Source organism: Balaenoptera acutorostrata, chromosome 1, assembly GCF_949987535.1.
Source record: "Balaenoptera acutorostrata chromosome 1, mBalAcu1.1, whole genome shotgun sequence".
Classification (NCBI taxonomy): Eukaryota; Metazoa; Chordata; class Mammalia; order Artiodactyla; family Balaenopteridae; genus Balaenoptera; species Balaenoptera acutorostrata.
In genome coordinates, this window is record NC_080064.1 from 79,394,281 (window position 1) to 79,416,515 (window position 22,235).

The 22,235-nt window shown below is 39.3% G+C and overlaps 1 protein-coding gene across 2 annotated transcripts in view; it reads left to right on the forward strand.

Annotated features, from left to right (window-relative positions):
* The first annotated feature begins 4,501 nt into the window (after positions 1–4,501).
* Positions 4,502–22,235, forward strand: part of LRRC8C (leucine rich repeat containing 8 VRAC subunit C) — a 90,180-nt gene continuing 72,446 nt past the window's right edge. Inside the window, exons 1-2 of one of the 2 annotated variants that reach the window (XM_057557869.1) lie at positions 4,502–4,809; positions 5,965–6,156. In XM_057557869.1, coding sequence (XP_057413852.1) covers positions 6,032–6,156 — 125 coding nt within the window. In that variant the 5' untranslated portion in view covers positions 4,502–4,809; positions 5,965–6,031. The remainder of the gene's footprint in view (positions 4,810–5,964; positions 6,157–22,235) is intronic. The other variant, XM_007176351.2, reaches the window with a different exon arrangement.

The window sequence follows — 22,235 nt, forward strand, 5'->3', positions numbered from 1 at the left end:
AAGGTTCTTAGATCAGTGGCTGTACATGATTAATAAATAGTAGCAAGCAAATATTATTTAGTAATGCAGTTATAGCAGTGATATTTGGGTACAAAAAAGTCCTTAGAATGTCAAACTCATTTTTTACTTTAAACTTATACTACATAGCTATCATATAAACAATAATTCCAAGAATGAGGCTCTTTGCCTGGTATATTTCATATTGCCTAAACTCAGAACCACAGACACTTCATGATCTTTCATTAAGTTTGCTTTCAGTCATAAAATGCTTTTCAATTAAAGAGTAAGCTGTGAAATCACCCCAGGAAGGCACATTTAGGATATGAATACACTATTGAGAAAAGTACAAATGAATGCAATTTCAAAAACTACTGAAAAATTACATCATTAACCTTACTGAATATACTTGATGGATTCAATTTAAAAATAAATATTCCTTTTCCATGGATTGAGTAGTGGTTAAGCCTGAGAACTCTGAAATTAGACTCACCTGGGTCCAAATCCTAACTCTTCCACTCACTGGTCATGTGACCTTTGGCTAGTTACTTGATTACAAAGTGCCTCAGTTTTCCCCTCTCAATAGCAGAAAATAACACTGCCTACTAGTGGATGGTGACAGCGACTAAATGAGACAATACATATAAAGCTAGTACTTAGCACATACCATGTACCTAGTAAGTGCTTATTCATTATTATTATTTCCAAAGAATATCCCACAAGTTAGTGGTACCAACCACTTCCAACTCCTGTGCATGTGTGTGGAGGGAGGTGTATAAATGATACAGGGCTGATTTTAGAAGAATTTGACCCAAAGTTTTCTAGAATCCTATTTTTAAGTCCTCAGCGACACCACCCTCTCCTCTGGCACAAATTCTTCTGCCTTTTTAGGGTCAAGACCACATTTGACCACATTACCTCTTGGGCAACTTCCTGCTCACGCGACTTTTTCTAGGGAAGGTTTCCCTAGCATTTTTATTGGCATAGAGTCAAGGATTTCAAAACTGTTGCTAAAGGTGGGTTTTATCTTGCAGCTATTAATTCAGAAAGTGGTAATGGTTGCAACAATGTTAACAGCTGAAACTCAAAACAACCATGTTTCCTGTTAGCTCAGGATCTTTCCCACAAAGCTCAGAAAAGGTCTGGGGAGCAGATGTGCACAGAGTGGGTAGAGAATGCTGAGTAAAATCCTGCTGGTGGTTTTGGTTTAGAATTTAGATTTTACTTTCACTATGACTAGGCAGGATCAACTGACATCACAAAACAAAACAAGCATAGCAGGTTGGTCTTAAAGAATAAGCCCAGCATTGAAAAATCAAGGTTTAAGCAGATACATGTTCATAATACATAATTTTAGTATAAACTACGAGCAAAAGGGTTCAGGTTTTAGAGCCTGCAGTTTAATACAAATTATACTGAAAGTCAGAACCAGTACAAGAAATTGAAACATTTTTAAACTTGTTCTTTCGAAATTTAATGCCAGGCTCTCTGCTAGGTGTTGATGTAGAGATGAATATACAGTAGAGAAGCAAAACATAAAGAAATAAATGGCAGGACACCAGTAAGTGCTGAAATAGAGGTTCAAAAATAAGTGCTATGGGAGCACAAGGAAGAGAGAATTACACTTGGCTGGAGGCTGCAGAGCTCCACAGAGAAGGCGGCTTTTGAAATATGCCTTTAAGGAATGATATAGTCCAGCCTGCTTTTTCCTGTAGCTAGCAAGACAATGTAATATAATCACCATTTCCATACAATCCACCAGAGCGATTGCAGATATTCTAAGCCTCACTAGAACCTTAAAAAGAAGGTATTGCTGTTCTAAGAGACAGATGGGGAAACTGGGGTTCAAAGATTAAGAAGCTCAGGGTCACAGAGCTGGTTAGCAGTGGACACAGGATTTGAGCCCAGATCTACATCGCTCCAAATTTCTTATCATGGTCGTGCATTGCTCAGAAAGGTCTACTTCTGCTCCCTATTTGTCAACCAGTACATAGTTAACTTATGTGTGGAGTCTAAGTATGGAAACTCACTCTGGAAGCCCATTCGGAATGTCAAATTTTGCCCTAAAGAATTGGGTATTAAGTGAAAGATCAAGATGATGGCTCTGGCCCATAGTTCCCTCTCCTTTCTCTGAACTTCAACCACATTTAGTTAAAAATGGTTTATTTTGATTCATATTCATGCCAGATTCCCTCTCTCATGCTCTGTGAACACCCTGAAGTCAGGGAATAAGCCTTATACTTCTTTGAGACCCTCAGGGTCCAGCCTTCACAAAAGTTGGCTGATTGCTGATTCATCTAGTGTTTTACAGAGGGCTTGATAAGTGTGTGTGTTGATTTCTGTTAGGTTGACTGAAGTGAGGTGACTAGACTTACAGCTTACATTCTGTAAAATAAGAAAAGGAGACCTAAGCAGTACAACACAGTGGCTTTCAGACTAGCGCCTCTCAGACTTTAATGTGCATGGGAATCACCCGACTACACGTAGAACTGTCCAGTTCACCCTACTAGAAAGCAGGCACAGAGTAGACAAAAGTATCACAATTAAGCAACTGTCAGGGATGGGGTGGGGGAACTCAACTTGCAGGGATTCAAATCCATCTCCAAACCTCCTTGCTGTTTCTGTCCTTTTGTTCTCAGGGCAATGAACTGTAGTAAATACAACAGCTACCATTTACTGAGTACTTGTAAAGTGTTTGGTCCTGTTCTTGGTGATTTAAGCATGTTATTTAATTCTCACAGCACCCTATAGTACTATACCTATATTGTTGATGGAAAAAAAAAATGTAGCAGTAACTTCCTTGCATTTACACAGGAAGAGTAGGGATTTCCTCCTGGTTCACCTGAGTCCAAAGTCTAGAATTGTGGTTCCTTGACACTGGGTAGTGTGGGAGCATTTCAGGGATGACTAAGCTTGAGTTAGGGTGCCAGTGGCACAAGGAGGATAGAGGTGCACTCAGAAAGCCCTTGAAGAATAAAGCCCTCCACAGGACATTTGTGCCCTTAGTACTCACCTCACTGAGCATTTAAATCCCAGCAAGGCATTGAAGAGCTGGAACTACCTCAGCTAGTACCTGGTGGCCTGCAAGGTACTCAGTACTTTTTACCAAATTGCTAGTCAGCCTCTGTCTTTTCCCCAGGAAACTTTCAGGAATTTTTCCACCTGCTATCTGGGAGGATGGCCCCACTCTAGAATTCTGTGTTGATCTAGGTTAATTAAGGCTAGTATTCAGGTTATCTCCTAAGGCCTAAGAGGGTTTCAGGTTGTCTTCTGGGAAAGACACCCAACAACAGTACTGGAATTGGAAAAAGTGTAGGAGTTTGCCAGAGGAACATGGAAAAATCAGTAAAAAGCCTGAGAGAACAACTTTTGGACACATTTTAATTTTGGCTTGGGGTAAAAGGAGGTGCCTGCTTTCTTAAGAACCAACCAACCAACCGTATTAAGAACCAACCAACTAGTGAAAGAGGACTAGTTGTCTATGAATTCCTCTGTTGGCATACACCTGTCTTTTCCTGAATGCCAGGACAAAGCAATAGTTTAATTTTTGGTGCTCTTAGAAAAGTTCGTATTGGTAAGGCATCCCAGAAGACCCTATATTACTTAGTAATCTTTTCTGGACATTTTTCCACTGGGCAGATTTTCCATACAGATAACGGTCAGCTTTCAAGAAGGCAGAGTTCGCTTTTCATCCTGAAATTGGGTAGGGAAAGGTGGAGAAAAAAATTGTTCAGATCAATTTAAAAGAAAAAAAAAAAAAAGGGAAAACCCTTCCCCCATACTCTTTAAACAACAGGTGGTTTTGACGTGCCTGGTCAACTCCTTCCTGCACAGCACGAAACTGTAGGCGGAGCGTTCAATTTCAGCATCCTTGGAACCTGCGGCCGAGAGATCCAGGCGCCCTGTTGTTAAGGTCCGGGAACTTGGGGGTTCCTGCTGGACAGCAAGCTCAGGTGTCAAGCGACCGGCCCATGGGCTTTATGGTCCAGAAAAACTGGTTTTTGCCCTTGTCCTCTGTCTCCTTCGAGGCGTCCCACCACCCCTTCCCACCGTTCAGTTCTTCTGTGCGGGGAGGATGATAATGGGGAGGGATTATCTATCCTGACCCCGGTCCTTCCGAGGAGTTCCCAGAAGGGGTATTTTTAGGGGTAGCTGCTCCCCTCTAACTTACCCAGGGGAGGAGCTGCGGTCGTGGAGCGAGCGCCGAGCGCAGGGAAGCCTCGGGTTTTCCGCGCATTGTTAGGGATGGGGGAAGGTATTAGCCCCAGCCGATTCCCCCGGCACTGGCCGCCAGGTGGGCGTCTTAGAGGCCGCAGTGGCCCCGCCGGGAAGCGGCGGGAGATTTTCTTCCGTGTTCTGAAGGAAGTCCCCTTGGCGGCCGGCCCGGGCTTGGGGTGGTCTCCGCGTGGGAGGAAGTTCCTGGGCCCCGTGGCCTGCGTCACAGCGGGCTGGGACCGTGGAGCCGACCAGTGGGGGGGCGCGGCGACCCCGGGGCCGGGCGCTGGGCGGCGCTGGCTGCCGCTGGCCCCGCTGCTTGCAGGGCGGCGCTGGAGGCGGCTCCATCCGCGGCCGAGGAGGCGGAGGGGCGGAGGGCTGCGAGGCTGGGGCGTTAGCTGCATCCCGGCCCGGAGCCCGCGAAGAGGACGAGGAGGAAGGCGCCGCCGTGGCCGCAGCCGCAGTGCTCGGAGCGCGACGAGCCATGAGCAGCGGCCCCGCGAGCGACCCCGCTGTCGCTGGCCGCCGCTGAGCCCGGCCGGGGGACGGCTCGCCGCTCCCCAGCACCCTTCGCAGCCGGCACTCTCTCGCCCAGAGGTAAGGGCGGGGACCGCCGAGGGATGGGATGGAGAGGGACGGCCCGCCGAGGACCGGCGGCTCGGTCCGCTAGGTGCGCTTGGGCCATGACTCGCCCCGTCTCGCTCGCGTCCCTGCCTTTCCCCGGCTCTCGGGCGGGCAGACTGTAGTCTCCTGCCCAGCGTGTGCTCCCTGGAGCCATACGCTCCTGGGGCTCGGGGACCCGCCAACCCCTTCCCCACCCTTCCCCACGCCAGCCCCAGCGTCGGGCGAGAGACCCCAGCCTGGCGCCAAGCGCAGCGCGGCAGGTTCCGCGGACTTGGGGGGATGGGGCTGGGGGACCAGGAGAAAACGGGGCCACGCTGGGAGCGATCGTCGTTCTACCTTAAAAAACCCTGAGACCCCAGGGCCTGCCCCTTCTGGTCTGCTCTTCCCTTGCCGCCCCCGAACCCCTGAAGTTAGCACTTTTGGAGAGAGAGAGGAATTAGAAGGTCTCCGAAGGGAACGAGAGCGCGATATCTGCTCCCCAGCAGGACCCTAGGGGAGAGAGAGTTTCGCCGGATCGCGCGGGCCCCAGAAGCCAGGTGTTTAGGCCGGCGGTCGAGGCAGGACCGCTGCCTTCGACCCAAACCCAGGCTCGCCGGCCTTTCCCTTTCCAGCTGGTTCTCAGCGACGAGATGGTGAGGGATGGAGTTAGCAACTCAGCAACCTTAGGATGTGCTCTGTACACCCTAATTCTTTCTTCTCTCCCTCCGCCAGTTCTTCCCTCCCCCACCCACGCCTGCCGGGGTACATCAGATTCCAGTCCCTTCAAAACCTCGCTCTGTACCTAGCTTTGAATGCCACGGACACCTAGCCCACATCCCAGGACGGATATTTGAGAGGGTTAGGGCCAAACTTCACTTTCGAATTCTTTTTAAGCATTTTAAACTCCCAGCAAACCAGTTAGGAAACACTTTCAAGTCCCCATCCACCTTAAAGTAAAAAGTAAGAACCGATCGACCTGTGTGGGAGTGCCGGTGTTGGGCAGAGGGAGGCTTGAATGACTATTTCATGCAGCCTTGTGGGGGAGGAATAGGTAAAGGAAATGGCAGCCCTGTTTTAGTCACACTTTTCTTACAAGCCATCGATAGTGTAAGAAATGTAGCCTTAACCAACGGTCACATTTCCGGACAGGTATGTAGTGGTTTCCTAAGGCATACCTGAGGTTTCTTCATGGACAAGTCATTAAAATGCCATCCAGATGAGAGATGAGGACAAGTGTGGTCTTAACCCTCTCGGCACAATACTGCAGAATCGTCAGAGCCAATCAGCTTTATGTGTTTTTACATTCTCTCTATTTTTTGATGATTTATGTAAGCCCCAAAGGTAAGCCGAACTTCACAAAATTTGCTTAGATTCATAAACCATGTGTTGGGTGTGTGGACATAGATAACAGATTAGATGTATACAACTCTTATCTGTGATATTTGCATTTCTTGTGACTTGCTTCAATAGGGAAGACGGTGGATGTGACCCTGATTTGCTTTACTTTCGAGTGATTATATACTCTTTAGGTCAGTGTGTTTGTTTGCTTTTGAGGGAGAGGTGGGGAGCAGCTTTGCAAGGATGGATGTTTTTCATGGTTCACATAATAGATTGACCACAGATAAGGCCCACTAACCCAACAGCCATATCAGAGATAGCAACCAGGTTTAACAACTTTCTTATTAATAAAATTATCAAAGCCTTTGTTAATGGTACTAACCCCTTATTTCTCAGATTGACTAGGCACTTACCTAATGAAGTGTGTTTTTAGAAGGGAATGCTTTTAGTGAAAGGAAAAAGTATGAGGAACTGTAAGAGAAAAGAATGAATAGTTTTCCACTTATAGGAAGTTTATCTTTTAAAAAAATACAAAGTTAGCAATATTTTTAACTTCTAAGGTATCTAATTTTTACCAAATTTGTAATGATTCTTAATAGTCTGTAGTATTTTTAAGTTGTAGTCACCAATGACTTTATAATAAAGCCCAAGTTTAAAAAGAAATAGAGTGGAAACGCACACTTATTTTGCCAAGTGTTGTGTTAATAATTTAATATGGAGCGCCACTATAATACGGTCTAGTTGCTGTAGGTGTCTGACACCTTATCTCAGGATCTGACAACAAACCCTTAAGGCAGATGGCCATTCACATTTCACAGAAGAAAGAGGCTCAGAGTTTGTGACTTACCCAAGACTCTACAGCTAAGTTAATGCCTGAATGAAGCCAAGCCTCTAGTATATTTTAAAAAATTTTTATTGGGGTATAACTGATTTACAATGTTGTGTTAGTTTCAGGTGTACAGCAAAGTGAATCTGTTATACGAATACATATATCCAAAGCCTCTAGTCTTAATGATTTACTTTTTTATCCAAAGCTGCCTCTTTTTCTTTTTCCTACATAAATTTTTGTTAACTTACCGTAATGACTGTATGAGGAAATGGAGATCAAGGAAGTTAAATCACCTGTCCACGGTTTTCCGTGTAACTTGTATACAGCAGAATTCAAATTTGGAATCAGGGCCATCTGTTTCCCAAATCCCTGTTCTTGCCGCTGATCTCTATTAAATGACTGATTTAGAGCTTAACCTAATGAACATTTCACTCCTGCTCATCAGCTGTTCTCATCCACATTGATAATGATGGCCTCATGGGCTGCAACACACTCCCAAAGACTTTATACTCAGTCCCTGGAGTGCTGGCTGTATCTCTAGCCCCTGAACACTCATGAAAGCATATTGCAACCAATATGTGAGGTGACATCACTATGCACCTCGAATTCACTTAATTTCTCTTAAAATATAAATCATTCTAGACTGGCATGGGGTAAAGGGCATGGCCTCAAGATAGGAAAAGCTGATACAAATTCTGGCTCTATTGCACAATGCAAGTGCCAACTAACTCACATTATTGAGCTTCTCTGAGCCCCAGATTCTTTGTGTGTAATGGGGTTATTAATAAAGCCTACCTAGCTGGATCACTGTGTAGATTAAATGTAACAATGCATATGAAGGACAGCCCCTGTCCACCTAGTAGGTGCTTAATAAATGGTAGGGGTTACTGTATTCTAGCATGGATCGAAATTTCTGCTTTATTTTACATTTGTGTATTTTACGTGCATATAGCGATTAGTCGATGTTGTCAGAGATTCACTCTTTTGTATAAAGACCTTATCTGGTTTTTAGCATCTTTAACTTTTGTATCATATCCCTTTTTTGTAGTCTTGACTTATAAACATTTACTCACCTGATGTAGTTTTTCCTTTGCTCACTCTGCACATTTTTTAGAACATTACTAGCCATATTTCAATGGGATGGAATTTGTATTTTTTGGCAAATGCACTGTCCTGTTTTCTGCCTCTCCTGTGTGTCCTCGAACATCTAGAACATTAATATACTCCCATTTGCTTCCAGCGCTGGCACAGAAGGGCAAGTGGGTAATCTCAGAGCTTTTCTTAAAGTAGATAGTTTGGCAGGTATATTGAAAATTTCCTAAATGTATTAAAAGGTAGAGAATAACAACTCATTTCCAATATCAGGCATGAAACAAAAAAATAACTTGGGCTATTTACTTAGAAGTGTAACACACTGTCACAAGTTCTGGGAGTAAATTTAGGATCCTTTTCTAGTGTTGGATGGGTGTCCTTTTAAAATATGATTCTATAGTCTGTGAGTGGCAGTTGGTAGAGACATGGTAATATTTAGAAAATGAATAGAGTTAAGAAAAGGAAAGAGGAAATTGGCGAAATTCAAAAAACAATTTTAAGAAAAATGTTTTAAAGCTTAGAGAAACAACTGAAAGTGTTCCAGATGACTGAAGTATCCGGGGTCAAAGGCATCCAGGAGAACTATATGTTCTTTAAAGAACCCTTCTAAGAACTCAGAAGAACCCAAGCTCTGCCCATACTGGAGAGGGGTAGGTCGGAAGAGCAAGTACAAAAATTAGTTTGTCGGGGCTTCCCTGGTGGCGCAGTGGTTGAGAATCTGCCTGCTAATGCAGGAGACACGGGTTCGAGCCCTGGTCTGGGAGGATCCCACATGCCGCGGAGCGGCTGGGCCCGTGAGCCACGGCTGCTGAGCCTGCGCTTCTGGAGCCTGTGCCCCGCGACGGGAGGGGCCGCGATAGTGAAAGGCCCGCGCACCGCGATGAAGAGCGGTCCCCGCACCGCGATGAAGAGTGGCCCCCACTTGCCGCAACTGGAGAAAGCCCTCGCACGAACCAAAGACCCAGCATAGCCAAAAATAAATAAATAAATAAATAAATAAATAAATAAATAAATAAATAAAAATTAGTTTGTCTAAACCCAAACACTGCCCGAGGGCTGGAAGCACAAGAGAGCATAAGGAAGCTCTTAGGGAAGCATTTTTCAATCTTTAGTTCATTACTACCCTCCCTCCAGAGTGTTTTTTAGATACATTGTAATGCCACAGATACACTGGTATACCCATTTACATACTGTGGCCTGTTGTCTGGCTACAAACCTGAAGATTCTTTTACCCTGCCCCACAGACCCAATTTGACCGGGACAAGATTGCCCCCCTGTTGAGAACACATGGTAGAGCATGATTCTAGATTATGTTTGAAAACCACAAAAGAGCCATATGGAACTAAAAGACATGAAGAACAGTATATACATATACATTTTTTTCCTTTATAAAGAAGCATACTTTATTGGCTCTCAAGCTGAAATATGTTTATAAAAATATGTCTTCCAATTGTCCCAGTTTCATCTTGGCAAAATTATTAAATTCATTAAGTTATCTTCCAAACCACCTCTACCTGTGTTGTTTTGTTTCTGGGTGGGAAGACCTCCCCAAACTTTAAATACTCAGCATCTTTTACTTACTTACTTCTAGTATGCTGGGAAGGCTCTGATACTAAACATTCATTCTTGTGACTGGTCAATTACACATGAGTATAAATTCGTTTGTATTTATTAGAGCATTTGCATTTTACAGTAGTTGTTTATTATTATGAAACACTATGTTCCCTATCCAAGAGATTTTAACTCATAACAAGTAGATATTTGGGGGTAAGGGTGGGGCTTCTGAAGTCACTCAGCTTTTTCACATTCGGTTCCTTGCTTAGGTTCCTTGCTTCGGTTCCCTGGGGAGCATGAGCCTGGGCTTGTGATGTGGAAGCTCAGAACTGTTAGGGTTAGAGGAGCTTGGCTTCTTTCAGCATTTGGAGGCTCTCAGCCTTTGCATGCTCCTTCCCCGACAACAGCTCAACCTCTTCTCCAGCTTTTATTTTAACCATATTGGTTTTTTCCCTCTCCTTTCCCCTCAAACCTCCAGAAACATCCTTGTTTTTCAACATCTTTTCTCTTTGTTTGATTTTTGGAGCTGCGCTGAAAGTCCCAATGGCCTCTGGGGGCAGAGGCCATATAGGCCATTTCTGTCTCACTCACTTCTGTATCCACAGCACCTGTACAGTGCCTGGGACAGAGCTGCTCAAGAAACAGTTGCGGAATAAATATGTAACGGTACATCTTACAGTAAAGTTTCTAACATCTTAGAGTGTATCCATTTCCCTTTCTATTATTTTAAATTCTAGAAATGAAATTTGAGAGTGTAATTAGAAGTTATTCTTCTCAATAGGGTCATGAAATATGTATACAGAAATATTTCTGTATGTAATTGGAAATTTGGAGTACTATATAAAATATGAAGTCAGAACATCAAAACCAATCCTAGATAAAAGTCACTAAATAAGCTAAATAGATGAAAGCTTGTGGATCCTGTGTTCTCCCTGTATATATGAAGAACTTGTCAAATCAATAAAAATTACTAACTACTCTTCCTCAAATACCTTAGAGATTTATGAAAATTAGAAACAGGTTCAAATATCTTTTTTTTTTTTTTAATGGGAAAGATATAACCTATAAATCCAACTCCTGGAAAAATACAATAGGGGATGATTTAGCTAATAACACCTTGATTTTTAAAAATAACTATGAGGATAGTTTGGCTAGGAAAAACCATCACACTAATTTGTATTATCGCCCTTGAAACTAGCAAGGTCCAGGATAATGTTCTTAAAGTCAGCAAAGTTAGGAAATACTGTACAGCATACAAAAAACCTTTCTAGTTAATGCACAGCTATGTGGATCCCTGTAACCAGAAAATGGTTAAAGTTGAGGAGGTAGCAGCTGGAGGTGTGTCTAGGGTTTGGATCTGTGTTGAGTGTTTAAGCATTTTGTCTAAGGATCTGGATAACATAACGTGTTATATTTCTGTGAGTGGCTTCACAGTAGATAGGGAAGTACAGTGTTGAAGGAAAGACTGGAAATGAGCTTGGCAAAATAAAATAAAAATGAAAGGAAACAGTCAAAACTGAGCAGTGAAATTCATTTAAGGAAAGTATAGAATTGTAACTTGAAGAAAACTAAACAAACCAACCATACAAATATACTAGATTTTTGTTTGTTTTGTTATGTTCATTTTTGTATCACCAGTATTTAGAACAGTATATGTTAGCAAAGGATCAGTAAATATTCGTTGAATGACTACATGAATGAAATGCAAGATGGAGAAAGACTAGCTACATGCCATTAGGGCAAAAGTAAAATTAATCCTAAGGAGATGGTGATGGATAACTAGAGGACTGAATAGACTGTTAGAAAACACTTTTTGGACAAATCATTTATGAGTGTGTGTTAAAGTTTTGCTTTCGTCTTACATCTAAGAGAAAAGATTTCTGGTAGTTCAGTTTTAAAATTCATCCTGACTAGGGACATTTTATAAGCATATATGGCTGGTTAGATATCATTGTTAGGTTAGATAAAAAAAATGTGGGTTCAAGGTTATTAGACTCTTGCCTAACAGTTGACAGTTAACTGATTACCTCTTTAGCTGGTTTCCAAGGACAAGTCTTATCCCCATTCAAGATCATGCAGGAGGCTAGCCAGTGCAATAAGGATGAAAAAAACTAAAGATATAAAGATTGGAAAGGAAGAAGTAAAAGTTTCTCTCCTTACAGACTTTGTGTTTGAAATCAGGATTCCATATCCCAAGGAATCTACAAAGCAACAAATAAAGATAAATGCCACACTCATCTCTAACTGACATGTGGGTATTTAAAATTTACAAACAAAATCTTTGAAGTAAATCTGTTGACGGTGACTGTTTCAGTCAGCCCTTGTACCTGAACTTGAAGATGATTTTACTTATCCTGAAAGGGTATCTAATAACATAATCACATCACTAACATTTTATCTAACTTTTTTTTTACTTGACAGCTTTCCCCTAATGTACTTCAATAAGCAGAACAACCTACTGTTGACCTAATTAAGGAATTTAAGGAGCAAATCAATTAAAATGAATTATTTCCAGCATCTCTTTTACTTATGAGTGCCACATCCTGGATTATAGGAGAGGGAGCACACCTTTGGTGCTACCTAGAGGCTGTCTAGTGTGTCTCAAACATGTTTTGAATATTAAAAAACTGCTCCTTTTTCTATTGCTCCAAATTTGAAACAATCTCAAAGCAACATTTTAAAATGTTGTCAGATAAGAATGTAGATGCCCAATGATAAAAGAAGGCCATATTGATGGCTGGCTTATTAACTACAACTAAGAAAGTGTTTAAGAAATCTCAGAATTTTAATTTCTCTAGAGGTCAGGAATCTCTTTATTATTCTACTTGTTTGTTTTCAGTTATTTATAATTTTGAATTATCAAAATTCAGCACAAAAGCAGGAAAGCTAATTGCCCCTTCTGAAAGAACACATTTGGTTTGGGTGAGTGAAAAAATATCTTTTGGCAACTAGGTAGACTATATGGTAAGTAAATAATTTTACAGCTTCATATTGAGAAAAAATTTTTTCCTTAGTTACCAGTTACCTATTCTATTAAGCTAATTAAAAAATAATTTTATCTCAATATGTGTTATTTATCATAAAAATCACATAAGCTAAAAAAATGGTGGATGACAGTATTTAATTTGTTATGCTTTGGTTTTTAAGATAAAATTAATTTTATAAAGCATGTTATATAAGACAATTATTATCGTATTATTATTTAAATGTTATGAAGAACATTATATTTATGTATAGATATGATACATAGGTTAAAACTATCATATGATAGTATTTGCCAAAGGTTATTCATTAATTATCTAATTATAATATTAGTCCCAGGTCTTAATATTAATTATGTTTAATTACAATTTACATTGCCACTTAAAAATGATATAACCACAGTTCATATTAAAAATGTATCAGGGAAATATGACATTCCATGGTTTCATATTACTGCAGGAGTACAACAAACATTAAATAAATTGGCACTAGTTATAATTCAGTGTTGTTGAACATATCTACAAAGACTTAAATTTTTAGTGTAAATAATGATCTGGGAGCAGTCTCTTAGAACTATCTGAGATGCTGTGTCCTCAGTTTTATCTGCCAAATAAAACATAATTCAACAACAACAACAACAAAATGATCTGACCTATGAGACAAATATCAAGAAGTTAGTAACTTCCAATTAAATAGGCATCCTATCAGAGGACAGATCAGTCATGCATGAACTAAAATACATTTTAATAGCTTTATTGAGGTATAACCTACCTTCTATAAAATTTATTTTTTTAAAGTATCCAATTCAGTGGTTTTTAGAATAATTACAGAATTGTACAACCATTACCGTAATCTATCTTAGAACATTCTCATCACCCCCCAAAAAAGCCTATACGCATTAGCTATTACTCCCCACCACACCCCCACTTCTTCTCCCAAGCTCTAGGTAGCCCCTAATCTATCCTCTGTCTCTATAGATTTGCCTATTCTGGACATTTCATGTAGATGGTATCACATAATATGTAGTCTTTTGTGACTGGCTTCTTTTACTTAGCATATATTTAAGATTCATCCGAGTTGTAGCATGTATCATTACACCATTCCTTTGAGTTGCCAAATAATATTCCATTATATGGGTATACCGTATTTTCTTTTTCCATTCATCAATTGATAGACATTCAGGTGGTTTCTACTCTGGAGTTATGAGGAGTAATGCTCCTGTGAACATTCACATACAAGTTTTTGTGTGGACATTTGTTTTCATTTCTCTTGGATAGATATGTGCAGAAGTGGAATTGCTGGGTCATATGGTGTCTCTGTGTTTAACATTTTGATATAAAGGAAGTATAATTTTTTCATCATCTCCCAAACTAGAATAAAATCAGGGCTAAGACATTTAACTGTCTTTTTAATTAAATTTAACAAAATAGTTTAACTTGTCCAAGTGCTCATTATCAGGAATATCAATTGAACTTTGAATTTTATATAATTCAGTCATAGTTTGCAAAGTACTGTTAAATTACTACTAAATCTCTTTGAATTAAAAGTTCTGATTGAGAAATATAAAAAGAGCTACTGAAGGCTGACCAGAAAACTATTTGCATATTTTTTTAGTTCCTTATCATTAGTGACCTGGATACCACCACTACCTCCAAACTTCCCTTTTGTGCATTTTTCTTCTTTTTTGTGGTGGGACAGAGGTGAATATTTTTCATATTCTCTTATTCTAGATATATATGTTTATTATCTCCTGCTTGGAATATGTGAATTCATTCCTTTGAGTCTCTACAGTCTTGTTAATTTCCCTCTGGAAAAAGGTAAAGGCACTTTTAAAAGTAAAACACCTTTCATTGGCTAACATTCTTTCAGGCACTACTCTTTTGCCCAGGATGGTGATAGAGGGACTATCTTTTTAAACTGTAGATTCTATCTGTTTTGGTCTATTAGAACTACTCTTTTAATTCACTATCAGACCAAGACCTAGGAGAAATTTCCCTTAACTCTTTCCTACACACTCTTATGAAATCACCCAGGCAGATTTCCCCTTCTCCCTTCATTTCAAAGTGAATCTATTTGTTAAGGAGGGGTTTTCCTAGCACACACAGGACAAAATTCTGTGACCACTTAACTTTCATTCTTAGAGGTGTTTGAAGCAAGGGAGAAGCTATACGTCTAGTAGGCGCCCGAAGAAATCACTGACCACAGAAAAACAGAGTACTATAAAAAAACCACTTACAGAAACAGGCAAATATACAGAAAACCTCTGAACCAATTCCTACATACAAGTTTTTTAACAGTTAGACAAATGCAAATACAAGTGCAAGTATATACACAAACCTACTATAAGCAAAACACAAGATAAGACTTCTGTGAATGTTGTCAAGGGATAATTTTCAAAAAGTTAAACATGACTCGAATATAGAATGAACATGTCAAAGGTTTATTCAACTCCTTAATGAAGGAGCTGGCAAGATGGCAAAGCGTTTGGTTTAAAGAGCATTCCAGGAACTATTTTAAAAAGGAATGTTAGAAAAACATTGCTAGGTTAGATACAAAACTAGGTAACATCCTTCAGCGCAATAAAAAACATGTTTTGGGTTTTCTTTTCTCCCGAACAAAAATCTGCAAGTCTGGAATGTAATCAGTAGTAATTAGCAAGTCAAAAAAAAAAAAAAAAAAGAGTATTTCCCTAAATTATCCTTGCGTAGGCCAGTTAAACAGTTCTTCAAGATAATAATAAAAGCATATTCTGCCCTCCCTTTGCCTCACTTCCAACTTTTAGATACCTTTTTCCCTAAAAATGCATAGTTGCTCATCCTAAACTTACTTTATAAGGGCTTTGGTTTTTCTTAGTATAATAACAGACATTTGGCCATTGAATATGTCAAATTCAAAACACTGGCCATGGAAGTTCTCAAATTTAAAATATGGGTTGGAAACTTCGGGTTCTACACTTGACTCCCCTTCTTGGGAGTTCTTTATGTCATTCAGATATCAAAATACCTCTCTGATCTCATCCTGGGGAGGAGTTCTGCTTTAACTCCAACCCCAAGTGTAACCAATCTTATGGCCCAGCCTACTCTCCAAGCTCTCAACTTAGATAGTAAATCACCATAAGCCCAGTAGAACAGGAGTCCTTTCAGATAGCCACTAGACTTCGACATTCAAGGCCTCAAATTGCCGTAGATCAGCAAAACATCCCAGGCTCAGGAAGAGAAGCAAGGGATCTCAATAGCGTACATGCCATGAAGTTCCTTGATCCAGAGGCTGCTCTTTTGAGATGAGCAAGTCTCCATGGAACCTCCAAGAACCATTACAACAGAAATTGGCAAACTGTGGCCTGTGTAGTTTGGGTCTGCAACCTGTTTTTGTATGGCCCACTTGCTGAGATTGGTTTTTACATTTTTGAAGGGTTGTTTAAAAAAATTTAAAGAATATGCAACATAGACCAGATGTGACCTATAAGGCCTAAATATTTACTGCCTCTCCTTCTATAGAATAAGCTTATTGATCCCTGCATTTGAAAAAACAAAAACAAAAAACTTTGTACTTAGCATGTATCAAAGAATTACAATAGATTTCCTGTTTAAAAAAAAGAAGCTCTCTAGTAGGCTAATTCAAAGATTTGCACTTGGTAGGGACATTTTATAGGAAAAGAAAATGGTTAGAAAAATGTTAGATTCAACATCACAAGAAAATAATATTTGGTTAAAGGCTACTAAACTCTTGGTTGACAGTTTATCAACTGCTTGGGTGGTAACTAATTTCCCAGAATTTCTTAATGTCATTAAAGTTCATGAGAATCAATTAATTAAGCACTGTATCAGGAACATTAATTTCTTTCTGGGAAGAGGTTGCAAGTTATATTACACAAACAGATTTGGAACATTTTTTTTTATAAGGCAACATATTAGTATATATTAAAAGCATACAGTAAGTTATAATAAAAGAAAACTAGATTCGGATTCTTTGGATGTCACACTATTACAGTTTAATTTAGGACTACACAAATAAATAGGAAGATGAAAAACTTGGAAAAGAGTCAAAAGACCATGACAAAGAGGATTAGAGCATTGAAAAACTGAATCTATGTGGAATAAATGAAAGGCACTGGGATATTTCAGCTAAGACAAGGAAGGCAAGCAGAAATTTAATTACTTCCAGTGATGTGAAGGGATCTCCAGTGGAATCTAAAGAGTGATTGTATATCTCTTCTGAAAGGAGACAGAAGTTTAACTTGCAGCATATGAATTTTTTTTTTTTAGATTCCATATATATGTATTAGCATATGGTATTTGTTTTCCTCTTTCTGACTTACATCACTCTGTATGACAGACTCTAGGTCCATCCACCTCACTACAAATAACTCAATTTCATTTCTCTTTATAGCTGAGTAATATTCCATTGTATATATGTGCCACATCTTCTTTATCCATTCATCTGTCGATGGACACGTAGGTTGCTTCCATATCCTGGCTATTGTAAATGGAGCTGCAATGAACATTTTGGTACAAGACTTTTTTGAATTACGATTTTCTCAGGGTATATGCCCAGTAGTGGGATTGCTGGGTTGTATGGTAGTTCTATTTTTAATTTTTTAAGGAACCTCCATACTGTTCTCCATAGTGGCTGTATCAATTTACATTCCCACCAACAGTGCAAGAGGGTTCCCTTTTCTCCACACCCTCTCCAGCATTTATTGTTTGTAGATTTTTTGATGATGGCCACTCTGACTGGTGTGAGGTGATACCTCATAGTTTTGATTTGCATTTCTCTAATGATTAGTGATGTTGAGCATCCTTTCATGTGTTTGTTGGCAATCGGTATATCTTCTTTGGAGAAATGTCTGTTAAGGTCTTCTGCCCATTTTTGGATTGGGTTGTTTGGTTTTTTGATATTGAGTTGCATGAGCTGCTTGTAAATTTTGGAGGTTAATCCTTTGTCAGTTGCTTCATTTACAAATATTTTCTCCCATTCTGAGGGTTGTCTTTTCGTCTTGGTTATGGTTTCCTTTGCTGTGCAAAAGCTTTTAAGTTTCATTAGGTCCCATTTGTTTATTTGTGTTTTTATTTCCATTACTCTAGGAGGTGGGTCAAAAAGGATCTTGCTGTGATTTATGTCATAGAGTGTTCTGCCTATGTTTTCCTGTAAGAGTTTTATAGTGTCTGGCCTTACAAATAGGTCTTTAATCCATTTTGAGTTTATTTTTGTATATGGTGTTAGGGAGTGTTCTAATTTCATTCTTTTACATGTAGCTGTTCAGTTTTCCCAGCACCACTTATTGAAGAGGCTGTCTTTTCTCCATTGTATATTCTTGCCTCCTTTATGAAAAATAAGGTGACCATATGTGCGTGGGTTAATCTCTGGGCTTTCTATCCTGTTCCATTGATCTATATTTCTGTTTTTGTGCCAGTACCATACTGTCTTGATTACTGTAGCTTTGTAGTGTAGCCTGAAGTCAGGGAGCCTGGTTCCTCCAGCTCTGTTTTTCTTTCTCAAGATTGCTTTGGCTATTCAGGATCTTTTGTGTTTCCATACGAATTTTGAAATATTTTGTTCTAGTTCTATGAAAAATACCATTGGTAGTTTGATAGGGATTGCATGGAATCTGTAGATTGCTTTGGGTAGTAGAGTCATTTTCACAATGTTGATTCTTCCAATCCAAGAACATGGTGTATCTCTCCATTTGTTTGTGTCGTCTTTAATTTCTTTCATCAGTGTCTTATAGTTTTCTGTATACAGGTAGTTTGTCTCCTTAGGTAGGTTTATTCCTAGGTATTTTATTCTTTTTGTTGCAGTGGTAAATGGGAGTGTTTCCTTAATTTCTCTTTCAGATTCTTCATCATTAATGTATAGGAATGCAAGAGATTTCTGTGCATTAATTTTGTATCCTGCTACTTTACCAAATTGGTTGATTAGCTCTAGTAGTTTTCTGGTAGCATCTTTAGGATTCTCCATGTATAGTATCATGTCATCTGCAAACAGTGACAGCTTTACTTCTACTTTTCCAATTTGGATTCCTTTTATTTCTTTTTCTTCTCTGATTGCCGTGGCTAAAACTTCCAAAACTATGTTGAATAATAGTTGTGAGAGTGGACAACCTTGTCTTTTTCCTGATCTTAGAGGAAATGGTTTCAGTTTTTCACCATTGAGGACGATGTTGGCTGTGGGTTTCTCATATATGGCCTTTATTATGTTGAGGTAAGTTCCCTCTATGCCTACTTTCTGGAGGGTTTTTATCATAAATGGGTGTTGAACTTTGTCGAAAGCTTTTTCTGCATCTATTCAGATAATCATATGGTTTTTCTCCTTCAATTTGTTAAGATGGTTTATCACATTGATTGATTTGCATATTTTGAAGAATCCTTGCATTCCTGGGATAAACCCCACTTGATCATGGTGTATGATCCTTTTAATGTGCTGTTGGATTCTGTTTGCTAGTATTTTGTTGGGGATTTTTGCATCTATGTTCATTGGTGATATTGGCCTGTAGTTTTCCTTCTTTGTGACGTCTTTGTCTGGTTTTGATATCAGGGTGATCGTAGCCTTGTAGAATGAGTTTGGGAGTGTTCCTCCCTCTGCTGTATTTTGGAAGAGTTTGAGAAGGATAGGTGTTAGCTCTTCTCTAAATGTTTGATAGAATTCACCTGTGAATCCATCTGGTCCTGGGCTTTTGTTTGTTGGAAGATTTTTAATCACAGTCTCAATTTCAGTGTTTGTGATTGGTCTGTTTATATTTTCTGTTTCTTCCTGGTTCAGTCTCAGAAGGTTGTGCTTTCCTAAGAATTTGTTGATTTCTTCCAGGTTGTCCATTTTATTGGCATGCAGTTGCTTGTAGTAATCTCTCATGATCCTTTGTATTTCTGCAGTGTCAGTTTTTACTTCTCCTTTTTCATTTCTGCTTCAATTGATTTGAGTCTTCTCCCTTTTTTTCTTGATGAGTCTGGCTAATGGTTTATCAATTTTGTTTATCTTCTCAAAGAACCCGCTTTTAGTTTTATTGATCTTTGCTCTGGTTTCCTTCATTTCTTTTTCATTTATTTCTGATCTGATCTTTATGATTTCTTTCCTTCTGCTAACTTTGGGGGTTTTTTGTTCTTCTTTCTTTGCTTTAGGTGTAAGGTTAGGTTGTTTATTTGAATTGTTTCTTGTTTCTTGAGGTCGGAGTGTATTGCTATAAACTTCCCTCTTAGAACTGCTTTTGCTGCATCCCATAGGTTTCGGGTCATCATGTTTTCATTGTCATTTGTTTCTCGGTATTTTTGATTTCCTCTTTCATTTCTTCAGTGATATCTTGGTTATTTAGTAGTGTATTGCTTAGCCTCCACGTGTTTGTATTTTTTACAGATTTTTTCCTGTAATTGATATGTAGTCTCACAGCATTGTGGTCGGAAAAGATACTTGATACGATTTCAATTTTCTTAAATTTACCAAGGCTTGATTTGTGACCCAAGATATGATCTATCCTGGAGAATGTTCCATGAGCAGTTGAGAAGAAAGTGTATTCTGTTGTTTTTGGATGGAATGTCCTATAAATATCAATTAAGTCCATCTTGTTTAATGTATCATTTAAAACTTGTGTTTCCTTATTTATTTTCATTTTGGATGATCTGTCCATTGGTGAAAGTGGGGTGTTAAAGTCCCCTACTATGATTGTGTTACTGTCAATTTCCCCTTTTATGGCTTTTAGCATCTGCCTTATGTATTGAGGTGCTCCTACGTTGGGTGCATAAATATTTACAATTGTTATATCTACTTCTTGGATTGATCCCTTGATCATTACATAGTGTCTTTTTTGTCTCTTGTAATAGTCTTTATTTTAAAGTCTATTTTGTCTGATACGAAAATTCCGACTCCAGCTTTCTTTTGATTTCCATTTGCATGGAATATCTTTTTCCATCCCATCACTTTCAGTTTGTATGTGTCCCTAGGTCTGAAGTGGGTCTCTTGTAGACAGCATATATACGGGTCTTGTTTTTGTATCCATTCAGCCAGTCTGTGTCTTTTGGTGGGAACATTTAAATCCATTTACATTTAAGGTAATTATCGATATGTATGTTCCTATTCCCATTTTTTTAATTGTTTTGTGTTTGTTATTGTAGGTCTTTTCCTTCTCTTGTGTTTCCTGCCTAGAGAAGTTCCTTTAGCATTTGTTGTAAAGCTGGTTTGGTGGTGCTGAATTCTCTTACCTTTTGCTTGTCTGTAAAGGTTTTAATTTCTCTGTCAAATCTGAATGAAATCCTTGCTGGGTAATCTTGGTTGTAGGTTTTTCCCTTTCATCATTTTAAATATGTCCTGCCACTCCCTTCTGGCTTGCAGAGTTTCTGCTGAAAGATCAGCTGTTAACCTTATGGTGATTCCCTTGTGTGTTATTTGTTGTTTTTCCCTTGCTGCTTTTAATATTTTTTCTTTGTATTTAATTTTTGATAGTTTTATTAATTTGTGTCTTGGCATGTTTCTCATTGGATTTTTCCTGTATGGGACTCTCTGTGCTTCCTGGAGTTGACTGACTATTTCATTTCCCATATTAGGGAACTTTTCAACTATAATCTCTTCAAATATTTTCTCAGTCCCTTTCTTTTTCTCTTCTTCTTCTGGGACCCCTATAATTCTAATGTTGGTGCATTTAATGTTGTCCCAGAGGTCTCTAAGACTGTCCTCAATTCTTTTCATTCTTTCTTTATTCTGCTCTGGAGTAGTTATTTCCACTATTTTATCTTCCAGGTCAGTTATGCGTTCTTCTGCCTCAGTTATTCTGCTATTGATTCCTTCTAGAGAATTTTTAATTTCATTTATTGTGCTGTTTATGATTGTTTGTTTGCTCTTTAGTTCTTCTAGGTCCTTGTTAAACGTTTCTTGTATTTTCTCCATTCTACTTCCAAGGTTTTGGATCATCTTTACTATCATTACTCTGAATTCTTTTTCAGGTAGACTGCCTATTTCCTCTTCATTTGTTTGGTCTGGTGGGTTTTTACCTTGCTCCTTCATCTGCTGTGTGTTTCTCTGTCTTCTCATTTTGCTTAACTTACTGTGTTTGGAGTCTCCTTTTTGCAGGCTGCAGGTTCGTTGTTCCTTTTGTTTTTGGTGTCTACCCCCGGTGGCTAAGGTTGGTTTAGTGGGTTGTGTAGGCTTCCTGGTGGAGGGGACTAGTGCCTATGGTCTAGTGGATGAGGCTGGATCTTGTCTTTCTTGTGGGCAGGGCCGCGTCTGGTGGTGTGTTTTGGGGTGTCTGTGACCTTATTATAATTTTAGGCAGCCTCTCTGCTAACGGGTGGGGTTGTGTTCCTGTCTTGCTAGTTGTTTGGCATAGGGTGTCCAACACTGTAGCTTGCTGGTCGTTGAGTGGAGCTGGGTCTTAGCGTTGAGATGGAGATCTCTGGGAGAGCTTTCGCCGTTTCATATTACATGCAGCCATGAGGTCTCTGGTGGATCAATGTGCTGAACTCAGCTTTCTCATGTCAGAGGCACAGGCCTGACACCCGGCCAGAGCACCAAGACCCTGTCAGCCACACGGCTCAGAAGTAAAGGGAGAGAGAAAGAAAGAAAGAAAAAAATAAAATAAAATAAAGTTATTAAAAAATAATTATTAAAAATAAAAATATTAAAAAGTATTGAAAAAGAAAAA